General features: G+C 43.3%; 1 protein-coding gene across 1 annotated transcript; it reads right to left on the minus strand.

The window, feature by feature from the left end:
* Nucleotides 1-6,895: 6,895 nt before the first annotated feature.
* Nucleotides 6,896-11,739, minus strand: PMAIP1 (phorbol-12-myristate-13-acetate-induced protein 1; the record flags this gene model as incomplete). The annotated part of the gene is made up of 2 exons (XM_080714430.1): nt 6,896-7,002; nt 11,673-11,739. The coding sequence occupies 2 exons, from the start codon at nt 11,737-11,739 to the stop codon at nt 6,896-6,898; spliced, it is 174 nt and encodes a 57-aa protein (XP_080570556.1).
* Between the last annotated feature and the right edge of the window lie 239 nt (nt 11,740-11,978).

The raw sequence follows: 11,978 nt of genomic DNA on the forward strand, positions 1-11,978 counted from the left end.
TCAAAATTAAAAAAAAAAAAAAAAAAAAAAAAAAGACTGGAGGTGTAGCTCAGAGATAGAATGTGCCTGGGGTCAATCCCCAATACCAAAAGCGAGGCCGGTGTGTGTGTGTGTGTGTGTGTGTGTGTGTGTGTGTGTGTGTGTGTGTTGGGGGGGGGGAGCTGAGTAAAGACCAGAGGTTGGAAATGGGTGAAACTCAAATCTATACTCAAGATCACAGGAAGAGAACGTGTTGAAAAACCCAGAAGCTTTTTCTAAAACACAAGAATCATCGAGGGGTGATTCGCACACTCGCTGTTGTTCTAGTCTATTCTGTTGAGCCCTCCAAACCCATGCCCAGGACCTCACACTGCGTACTTTCCAATTACAGAGAGAATAGTGTTCACTATTGGCCTGGGAGAAGGGGACCGGAGCATACCAATAATAACTTAGTAAAGGAATCCTAAATTGCCCTCTATAAGAGCCATTTTCTACTCCCCCATTTTGCTGGGGTTTTGAAGAATAACATATTTGGGGAAAGACCATAAAAAGAAAAAATTGAGCCGGGCGCAGTGGTGCATGCTTGTAATCCCAGAATTTGGGAGGCTGAGACAGGAGGATGGCAGTTCTCAGACAGCCTCAGCTACTTAGTGAGACCCTCTGCAACTCAGTGAGACCCTGTTTCAAAATTTAAAAAATTTTAAAAAAAGGGCTAGGGGTGCTAGGGGTGTAGCTCAGAGGTAGAATACCCCTGGGTTCCATCCCCAGTATCACAAAAAAAAAAGAAAAAGAAAAAGAAAAAATTATAGGTGAGTGTGAATATTTCACTTTGAATTTTGTCGAACTGATCTTAAAAGAGGATGTAAAGTTAGCCCCAGGGTTGTATTGACTGAGGTTTTGTTTTTTAACCATGACCTATTACTACAGAATATCTAACTGATTACACACGAGGGTGTGTCCCATCAGGTGACCCCCATCTATTTTCAGCCACATATAAGTAGCTCAGACAGTGTCACTGCCGCAGCCACGAGAGCCAGCATGCACGGAGAATTCTCACCTCCAAGAAAACAGTCCAAGCAGTTCCTGCCCAACCTCCAGGATTTAGAATCCAAGTTGCTAGGACTGGGGAGGGAGCGCAGCCGTGTGCTCCCACCCAGCATGCCCAAAGCCCTGGGTTTAGCTGCCGTGTGCTCCCACCCAGCATGCCCAAAGCCCTGGGTTTAGCTGGCTGTTGTGGCGCAAGCCTGCAATTCCAGTATTTGGACAGCCTCTGCAACATAGCAAGACTCTGTTTCAAAACAAATAATAGTAATAATAACAACAGGGTTAGGAGGTAGGTAGCTTAGAGGTACAATTTCCCTGGGTTCCATGCCCAGTACAAGAAAAAAAAAGGAGGAGGAAGGAGAAGAAAGAGGAGGAAAAGGAGAGGAGGAGGAGGAGGAGGAGGAGGAGGAGGAGGAGGAGGAGGAGGAGGAGGAGGAGGAGGAGGAGGAGGAGGCGGCCCTAGGTTTAATTTCCACCACAGGGAAAGGAAGGGGGGGAGTTTATAAACATTGAGAGAATTCAGAGAGTGGATTTTTTTTTCTTTAGTTTTAAATCTCACTTCCATAGCCCAATGTGGTGGCGCACACTTGTAATCCTAGGACTTGGGAGGCTGAGACAGAAGGATCTCAGTCACAAAGCCGGCCTGGGTGACTTAGGAGGCTCTCAGCAACCTAGTGAGACCCTGTTTCCCAATAAGATATAAAATTGGGCTGGGGGTGTAGCTTGGAGATAGAATGCCTCTGGGTTCAATCTCCAATACCAAAATTAAATAAATAATTAATTAAAAAGTAATCAATTTCTATATCTCTATTTCTTTTCGCACCACCCCCCACCCCCCCCCCCCCCGTCGGTGCTGGGGATGGAACCCTGGGGCATTCTACCTCCGAGCTCCACCCTCAGCCCTATTTTTTAATCCTTTATTTTGAAACAAGGTCTCACTAACTTGCAAAGGGCCTCACTAAGTAGCTGAGGCTGTCTGAGAACCGTGATCCTCCTGTCTCAGCCTCCCAAATGCTGGGATTACAAGCGTGTGCCACCACGCGCCGCTCTTAACAAACATTTCTAGCGATGGCTGAGACAGGAATTACTCTTGCAATACCCTTCAAATGAAACCATGCAGATTGACCTGCCCTTTCGGCAGACAACCTCCTCCACCTCCTCCTTCCCCTTCTGCAATCTCCCCTGAGGAGCAGCGGGCACGTCCAGCAGCAACTTCCCCAGTGACTCCCCCGCCCCCCTTCTGTTTAAGGCGGCGATTTACATTCTCCGACGCCAGCAGCAGCGGCTCTAGAGCCCGCGGGTGGAGTAAAGATTCTACTCCTAGATCGCAGCTGCAAACCGAGGGCGGTCTGTAGTTCCCACACTCAACAGGAAGGCCACCAAGTCACACCTACTCGAGCACGTGACTGGGTTCCTATGAAGCAATCCTAGCCCTCTACTGCGGGATGGGGAGAAGTGGGAAGCCACTTAAACAGAAGCTTCTCAAGGACGACTTTTCCTCTCAGGCAGATCGACCTCTAATTAGACCATGCCATAGCAAGTCTCTCTAGGCCTGGCATTGTCTTTTTTTTTTTTTTTTTTTTGGTGGTACTGGAGGTGGAACCCAGAGGCTTTCTACCTCTGGGCTGTACTCCCAGACCTATTTTATGTTTTATTTAGAAACAGGGCCTCACTAAGTTGCTAAGAGCCTCACTAAGTAGCTGAGGCTGGCTTTGAACCTGTGCGATCCTCCTGTCTCAGCCTCCCAAGTGCAGGGATTACAAGCGTGCGCCACCACGCCAGGCAGCATTATCTTTTTTTAATTATTTTTATTTTGTGGTACTGGGCGATCGAACCCAGAGGTGTTTTACCTCTGAGCTACACTCCCAGTCCTACTTACTTATTTATTTAGCAGTACTTTATTTATTTATTTAGCAGTACTTTATTTATTTAGCAGTTTTCTTTCTTTCTTTCTTTCTTTCTTTCTTTCTTTCTTTCTTTCTTTCTTTCTTTCTTTCTTTGTACTGGGGATGGAACCCAAGGGCAGTCTGCCTCCGAGCTACATCCTCAGTCCTATCTTTTTTATTTTGAACCTCCTGTCTCAACCTCTCAAATGATGCTGGGATTACAAGCATTGGCCACCACGGCCAGCTTTCCAGCCCCCTTTTTATAAAAAAATTATTTTTGCAGTACTGAGGATTAAGCCCAGGGACCTTCTACCTCCAAACTATACCCCTAGCCCTTATTATTATTATTATTATTATTATTATTATTATTATTATTATTATTATTATTTATTTCAAAGCAGGGTCTCCCTAAGTTGCTGAGGCTAGCCACAACCCCACAATCCTCCCAGGTACTGGGATTACAAATGTGTACCACCACACCCAACTTTTTTTTTTTTTTTTTGGTACTGGGGATGGAACCCAGGGGTATTCAACCTCCAAGCTACACCCCAAGCCCTATCTTTTTTTTTTTTTTGGTGGTGCTGGGGTTCCTGGAAACCCTACTACCTCCGGGCTACACTCCCAGACCTATTTTATATTTTAATTTGGAAACAGGGTCTCTTAAACTAGAGAGGCTGGCTTCGAACCTGCGCGATCCTCCTGTCTCCACCTCCCAAGTGCAGGGATTACATGCACCACCACGCCCAGCTCCAATTTTTGTCTTTGAAACAGGATCTCTTTAGGTTGCTGAGAAGTCTCACTTTTGTTGACGCTGTCCTCAACAAATCCGTGATCCTGTTTCAGCCTCCCCAGTACTGGGATTACAGCCGTGCGCCACCAACCAGGCTCATGTCCCATTACTAGCTTTCTTCCCAATTCAAGTGCAAGTCCCTCAACAGCAAAATTCAGGGGATACCCATTCCTGAAAATTAAAATGGCTTGGTCATGAACACCTAGTAAAAAATAAACACACAGAAAAGACTGCTGATAAATTTTAATAGATCATTGTCACAGTATCAGCTTTTATAGGTGTGTGTGTGTGTGTGTGTAAATACAGTTACAGATCATAAATACCCATATGGCAAAATGTCTGCCCTTCAGTGTAAAAAACAAAACAAAAACTAAACTTTACCAGAAATAGCCTTAATACTGAAAAGCACATGCGGAGGTAATTTGTCACCCCAAGTGACTCTATCATATAGTGACATTCTTACCATAAGAATTCAAGTAATGAAATGCCTGTCTCATAACAAGAATGCATACATGTTTTGAAACTAAACAAAAATATCTTAATTATAAATAGGTAAAATAAATAAAATTATTTCCAGTAAAATTCCATAATGATTTTTTTTTCCCCAGGTATTTCCGTTTCACTTTTAATGAAAAAGTTGCCTTATTTGTGGGGTACAGTCTGATGTTTCAATACACGGACACATTATGAAATGATCAAATCGCAGCAATTAGTATAATCATCACCTCAAATATTTCTCATTCCCTTGTGGTGAGAACGCTTAAAATTCTTTTAGTTATTTTGAAATGTACATCAACTATGCTCACCTTGCTGTACAAGACAATGCCAGAGCTCATTTCTAACTTTGTACCCCCGGACTAAGGTCTTCCTTTCCCCCACCCCCACCCCCCATCTCACACTCTATACTTCTCTCAGTTGGAGTCTGTAGATTGTCACATCAGTGAGACCCGTTGTGATGAATGACAGCGTTTCCTGTTTTCTTGTTAAGGCTAAATAGTATTATTTTTATATGCCCCCGAACACGGGTTGCTTCGACGTCTTGGCTATTGTCAATAATTCTGCAATAATTGACAATCTCTTCAGCTACTAATTATAATGTCTTTGGGTATATATATATATACAGTCAAGAGATTGCTCAGTCACACTGTGGTTCTACTCAGTGTGTGTGTGGTAGTGGGGACTGAACCCGGGACATTCTACTTCTGATCAACACCCCCAGCTCTATTTTATTATTTCATTTTGACAGGGTCTTACTAAGTTGCGGAGGGCCTCACAGCCCCTCGAGTACGAGGATTACAAGCGTACGCCACCATGCCTGGCTCCTACTCATAGCTTTTAAAGGAATGTCCATACTGTCTTATAAAATTGTCACACTAATTTGCAACACCACACAGGGTATGTAAGCGTTACTTCTTTCTTTCCCCACATCCTCGACAATACCTGTCATCTTTAGCCTTTTGAACAATAGCCAATCTAGCCAGTGTTGAGGTGACAGCTCAGTGTGATTTTCATTTTCATTTTTCTGAATCTTAAATCTGTCGAATAGTTGTATGTCTTCTTCTGAGAAAGGTCTTTTCAAATTCTTCGCCCGTTTTTTATACCATTGTTTTGATACCAAGTAATTGAATGTGTTTATAGCCCACACAAAAAATAAAATTCGTGAAACTCTTCTAAGATCTACATATTTGCTCTAATGCAAATTATTTACACAGATATCTATATATGCATATATGGAATTTTTCATTCTGAAGGAGAAATATCTGTCCCTCTTTTCAAAAAGCATATCCCAATTATGATAAGTCTAATTTCTTTGAAAAGATCACTTTTTATAGGACACACACTGACTGCTATGAGAAAATATATCTTACAAACTTTTAGAAACTCCTTATGAATATCTGCTTTACCAAGTTTTAGTTCCATCAATTAAAAATTCAAGTTCCTGCCGGGCGTGGTGCTGCACGCTTGTAATGCCAGCATTTGGGAGGCTGAGACTGGAAGATCGCATTTCATGGACAGCCTCAGCTACTTAGTGAGGCCCTCTGCAACTCAGTGAGACCCTGCTTCAAAATAAAAAGAATAAAAAAAATAGGGCAGGGGGCATAGCTCGGAGGTCAAATGCCCCTGGGTTCCAGTCCCAGACCCGCCCAAAAAAAAAAAAAAAAAGTTCCTTTTTAAATTATCTTTGGTTATATAAAATCCCCTAAGCTTGCCACCACTCAGGAGGCTGTGGGAGGAATCACTGGGAAGTTGTAGGCCAGCCTGGCTAACTTAATGTGACCCTGTTTCAAATTTAAAAAAATAATAATAAGGGGGTAGAAGGCTGGAGATATATCTCTGTGGTAGAATAGCATGCTCCTGGGTTCAATCCCTAATATTTTTTTTGGGGGGGAACCCAAGATCTCCACTTCATATTCAATTTATGAGAGTTTTTACCAGCATATCTCCACTTCATATTCAATTTATGAGAGTTTTTACCAGCATCAAGTAATTTTACTGTTACTCAATTTTCCCAAAGTTACTTTCTAATTTTCCATACTTTCCAGTTAATGCTCACAGGAACACACTTCAGGTCATACTAATAGAAACAATACAATTCTGAGTAAAAAGAAAGAGAAAGAAAGAAAGAAAGAAAGAAAGAAAGAAAGAAAGAAAGAAAGAAAGAAAGAAAGAAAGAAAACAGAAGCAAATTACTTTGCCATTTTGTAGTGACTTAGGCAATCGATGTTCACCGTGACAGTTTTACCAACACGAAGTTGTTCCTCTGACCAAGATTACACATGCAAACCAAATTGTTCTAGAGTTGTCACCAAAGGCAAAAACCAACTCCCTCCCGCCCGGTGTATTCATTTGTCAACTCTTCTGACCCTCGCCTGGACAGCAACCTTCAGCTAGAATACTAGGACAATTCCCTAAGCAAAATAAGAAAGCATTAAAGATGACTTCTTCCTTTCAAGACTCTTCATTCTAGTTCTAAGATAAACAAAAGAGGTTTTACAATGTCCTCATGTCCCTAAGAACGATTTCCAGAAAACTTCCTAGAGACACTCATTTTGGGACTTATTTCATCTGCCCTTTCCAAAGGCATCTATACAGGAGTGCACATCCCTCGGCCATCAGGTGTCTTCTCTGACGAAATCGCACCTGCTGGGGATAATTCTTTGAAAGAAGCCCCTTCATGTAAAAGCTCCCGAGGCACTCAGGTTATCAAACTGAAGAGTTTGGAAATCAAATTCAGGAGTTTCTGGCGGAAATTCAATTTGTCTCCAATTCTCCTGATCTGGGCGGCACACTCAAGTTCCACATCTAGAAAGGAAAGCAAAACATCAGAGTTAACACAGACAAGCGTAGTAGCTGTAAACAGGTGAGAATGAACACATCCATCCTACGCCAGCAGTGGAGCAGCCCCAGAATCAGTTCTTCAAATTTAGCTCTACATACACTCGTGTTCCTTACATGAGAAAAACGACTTAGAACATACATGCTTCTAACTCACGAACAAAAAGTAATGTCGGTAGGAATCCACAGATATACTTGGAAATCTTTTTAAAAAGCACATCTTAGCTGGGCATGGTGGTGCACGCCTGTAATCCCTGTTCTTTGGGAGGCTGAGACAGGAGGATCACAGATTCAAAGCCAGCCTCAGCAACTTAGTGAGATCCTTGTTTCAAAATTAAAAAAATAAAATAGAAGACGGGTGTGGTGGCGCATGCTTGTAATCCCAGTACTTGGGAGGCCAAGATAGGAGGATCATAGATTTGTGGCCAACCTCAGGTATTTAGTGAGGCCCTTTGTAACTCAGTGAGACCCCGTTTCAAGACACAGAATAAAAATATCGGACTGGAGGTGTAGCTCAGAGGTAGAAAGTACCTGGGTTCAATCCATAGTACTGCAAAAAATATAAAAAATAAAATAAAAGCCGGGCATGGTGGCGCACGCTTGTAATCCCTGCACTTGGGAGGCAGAGACAGGAGGATCGCACTGGTTCAAAGCCAGTCTCAGCTGGTTTAAGAGACCCTGTTTCCAAATAAAATATAAAATAGGTCTGGGAGTGTAACCCAGAGATAGAAGGGTTTCCAGGAACCCCAGTACCACCAAAAAATAAATAAATAAATAAAATAAAATAAAATAAAATAGGGCTGGGAGTACAGTTCACAGGTAGAATGCCTCTGGGTTCAACCTCCAGTACCAAAATAAGTAAACAAAAATAAATAATAAAACAAATATAAAATTAAAAATATATCCTACCCAGCCACTCTGGAGGCAGAGGCAGGAGACTCACAAACTCAGGACCTGGGTAACATAGCAAGAACCTGTCTCAAAAAATAAAAAAGGGTTGGGGATATAACTCAATGAGAATGCCTCTAAGCTACAATCTGTCATCCTTCTGTCCAGCCTTCCAAGTAATAGAATTACCATCACATCTGGCTTAACCCCCTACATTTCTTCTTTTTCTTCTCCTTTTTTTTTTTTTTTTTGTGGCGCTGGGGGTTGAACTCACAGGCATTCTACTTCTGAGCTACATATCCAACCCATTTTATTTCTAGTTTGAAATAGTCTCACTAGGTTAATGAAAGTCTCATTACTTGCCAAGGCTGTCCTCGAACTTACAATCCTTCAGTCTCAACCCCCACAAAGTACTAGAATCACAGGTGTACACCACACCTGCCTTAAACCCCTACATTTTAATAAATAAGAGATAATCAAAACCATTTATTTATTTATTTATTTATTTATTTATTTATTTATTTATTTATTTATTTTGCAGTGCTGGAGATGGGACCCAGGGGTATTCTACCTCCGAGCTACACCCCCAGCCCTAATTTTTATTCATTTTGAAATAGGATCTCACTAAGTAGCTGAGGCTGTCTGTAACCTGTAATCTTCCTGTCTCAGCCTCCCAAATGCTGAGGTTACAAGCATGCGCCGCCACGCCAGACTATCAAAACTTTTGTGTTATTTTTTCCCTAGTACTGGGGATTGAACCCAGGGGCATTCTATCTCTGAGCTACACACCCCACCATATTTTTAATTCTTTATTTTTGAAACAGCAGCTCACAAAGTTGCGGAGGACCTCGCTAAGTAGCTAGGCTGGCTGGGAACCTGGGATCCTGTCTCAGCCTCCCAAGTACTGGGATTTCAAGCTTACGCCACCACACCCAGTTGCAAAATCTTTTGCAATTCCTATTCAGAGATATAATAAATCGCCAGCACAAGGGAAGGAAAAGAAAAAAACCCTGATGAGACAAGTATTCTCTTCAAATATAGAAATTCCATGTATCAAATACCACGAACAGTTGTTTTTGTCAGTTCTCACCTGACTCGAGTAACGTCATCCTTTTCTCTCATTTAAGGTCAAGCAAAGAACAAAAATCAAATTCTAAACACTTGTACTAGCCGGGCGTGGTGGCGCACGCTTGTAATCCCCGCGCTTGGGAGGATGAGACAGGAGGATTACACGGGTTCGAAGCCAGCCTCAGCTACTTAGTGAGGCTCTCAGCAACCTAGTGAGACCCTGTTTCCAAATAAAATATAAAAAAAGGTCTCGGAGTATAGCCAGGAGGTAGAAAGCCTCTGGGTTCCACCCCCAGTACCACCAAAAAAAAAAAAAAAAAAAACACTTGTACTATTTTCTTTTTTGTGTGTATGTAATTCCAGTTCTTGGGAGGCTGAGAGAAGAGGATTGCAGCCTTAGCAAGTAGTGAGACTGTCAATCCAGCAAGCTCCTGTTTCCAAATAAGAAATTTAAAAATTGGGCTGGGGATGTAGCTCAAAGGTAGAATGTCTCTGAGCTTAATCCCCTGTATCACACACATACACACATACTAAAAAAAAATAATAATAATTTTTTCCCAGTAAGTGGGATATATTGAACCCAAGGGTATTCTACCTCCAAGCTATACCCCCAGACCTTTTTTTTTTTTTTATTTTGAAACAGGACCTTGCTAAGTTGCTGAAGCTAGTTCAAACCTGCAATCCCCCTGTCTCAGCCTCTCAAGTACTGAAATTAAGCTGGGCATTGGTGGTGCACGCTTGTAATCCCAGTGCTTGGGAGGCTGAGACAGGAAGACACACAGGTTCAAACCCAGCCTCAGTTACTTAGTGAGGCTTTCAGCAACTTAGTGAGACCCTGTTTCCAAATAAAGTATAAAATAGGTCTGGGAGTATAGCGCAGAGGTAGAAAGCCCCTGGGTTCCACCCTCAGTACCACAAAGAAAGAAAGAAAGAAAGAAAGAAAGAAAGAAAGAAAGAAAGAAAGAAAGAAAGAAAGAAAGAAAGAAAGAAAGAAAGGAAGAAAGAAAGAGAAAAAGTACTGAAATTATAAGCATGCATCACCACACCTGGTTCAACTTATGGTATATAAAAAAATTCCATTATAATTTTGAAATCTGTGAATTTTACCAGGAAAAGTTATCTTTCTCACCAAAAAAGGGAAGGGGAATAGCTCTCAGTTGTCTCCATGATATTTTATTTGCAGTTACACACCTACAAATATATACTAATATCTTTTTTTTTTTTTTTTTTTTTTTGGTGGTGATACTGGGTATTGAACCCAGGGACATTCTACCTCCAAGCTATATCCAGCCCTATTTTATTTCTTATTTTGAAGCAGGGTCTCACTAAGTTTTAGAGGCTGGCCAGGAACCTGCGATTCTCCTGTCTCAGCCTTCCAAGTACTGGGATTCCACCATGCCCAGTATACTAAATTTTTTTTTTTTTTTTTGTACTGGGGATGGAACCCAGGGGATTGCTACCTCCCACTACACTCCTATACCTATTTTTATATTTTATTTGGAAACAGGGTCTCAGCCTCCCAAGGATTACAAGCATGAAGCATGTGCCACCACGCCCGGTTTACTTTTTTTTTTTTTTTTTTTTTTTTGCAGGTCTGGGGATGAAAGACAGGGACATTCGACCTCTGAGTTGTACCCCTTGCCCTATTCTTTATTCTTTATTTTGAAACAGGGTCTCACTAAGTTGCAGAGGGCCTCACTAAGTAGCTGAAGCTGTCTGCAAATCACAATCCTCCTGTCTCAGCTTTCTGAATGCTGGGATTACAAGCGTGGGCCACCATGCTTTTAAGGGAGATTTTTTCCTTCTTGAAAGAAACTAGAAGTCAGTCCAGAAAGAGCTACAACAGGTTACATCTTTCAGAAACATAGTCAGAATCTTAAAATACCCCAAAAATGTAAACAAAGCTTTTCTTCCTCCAGAGCAAGGACCAGAGAAAGCTGCCTGGTGCCAACTTAGCCAGGTCACATTTGCAATGGACCACTTTCTCTGCAAGGACCACAGGCCTTTAAAATTAAAATAAGGAAAAGGGGGCCTTATCGTAATGTCTGATGTAATGCAGTAGGAGCCACAGGGATTCCCAGCCCAGAGCCATTGTGCCTCGGGTTACAACCCCTTGGTAGGTAATTGCCCGCTTTACAAAAAAGGGAGAGGATGGAGTGGGGGTGGGGTAGGAATAGGAGAAAAAACAAGGAAGGCCCCTGTGGGTTTCGCTGTTAAGGGCTGTTGTCATGTTAACTAAGCAGGAAGACCTCATTCAGAGCCTCAACTCCGGAGTCCAGGCAGGGCCTCCAATCAGCAGTGATAGTCAAGCTCCAACAGTACATCTTAGCTGCCTGGCTGGGGGCAGTGGGAACTGACATGGGGCCCTAGCAGATGGACTCCGGTGGACCGTCACCTCCGGGAGGCTCTGAGACCTGCAAGGCATGACTTCCTTGAACTTTTTCTCCCCAGGTCCCCGGAGAAGAGCCGGTGGGGGCGGGGAGGGGGGATAATCAGCACTCTGGCGGATCTCAAAAGCAGCTGCCTGTCAAGTCCAAGCCCGGCTCCCGCCCACGGTCCTGGGAGGGCCTTGCTACTTGCTAGAGGCCTCCCTAAGGCCCGCCTGGCTGGACCCCCCAGCCCGCCCCCTCGCGCAGTCTGTCCCTAACCCTGGCCGGGTCCTCCCCGAGATGGCCAGGTACCTGCTGGCCGCGCCCGCTCAGGGCTCGGCGGCGGCTCCGCGTTTTTGCGAGCCTTCTTCCCGGGCATCTCCGCCAGCACCGCCGCGATCTCTGCTGCAGACCAGCAAGAATTCAGTTTGTCTCCAATTCTTCTGAGCTGAATAGCACAGTCGACTTCCAGTTCTGAAAAGCAAAGCAAAACCTCGAAATGAACATCGACAGTAGTCCGGACAGTAACCCGCAGGCCAAAGGCCCCGCCACCGCCGGCTGAGCAGCCCAAGGGCCATTCCTCTTTTGCACACCTGCTTCCCAAACCTGAGAAAGACC

The sequence above is a fragment of the Muscardinus avellanarius genome, assembly GCF_963383645.1.
Source record: "Muscardinus avellanarius genome assembly, chromosome: 17".
NCBI lineage: Eukaryota > Metazoa > Chordata > Mammalia > Rodentia > Gliridae > Muscardinus > Muscardinus avellanarius.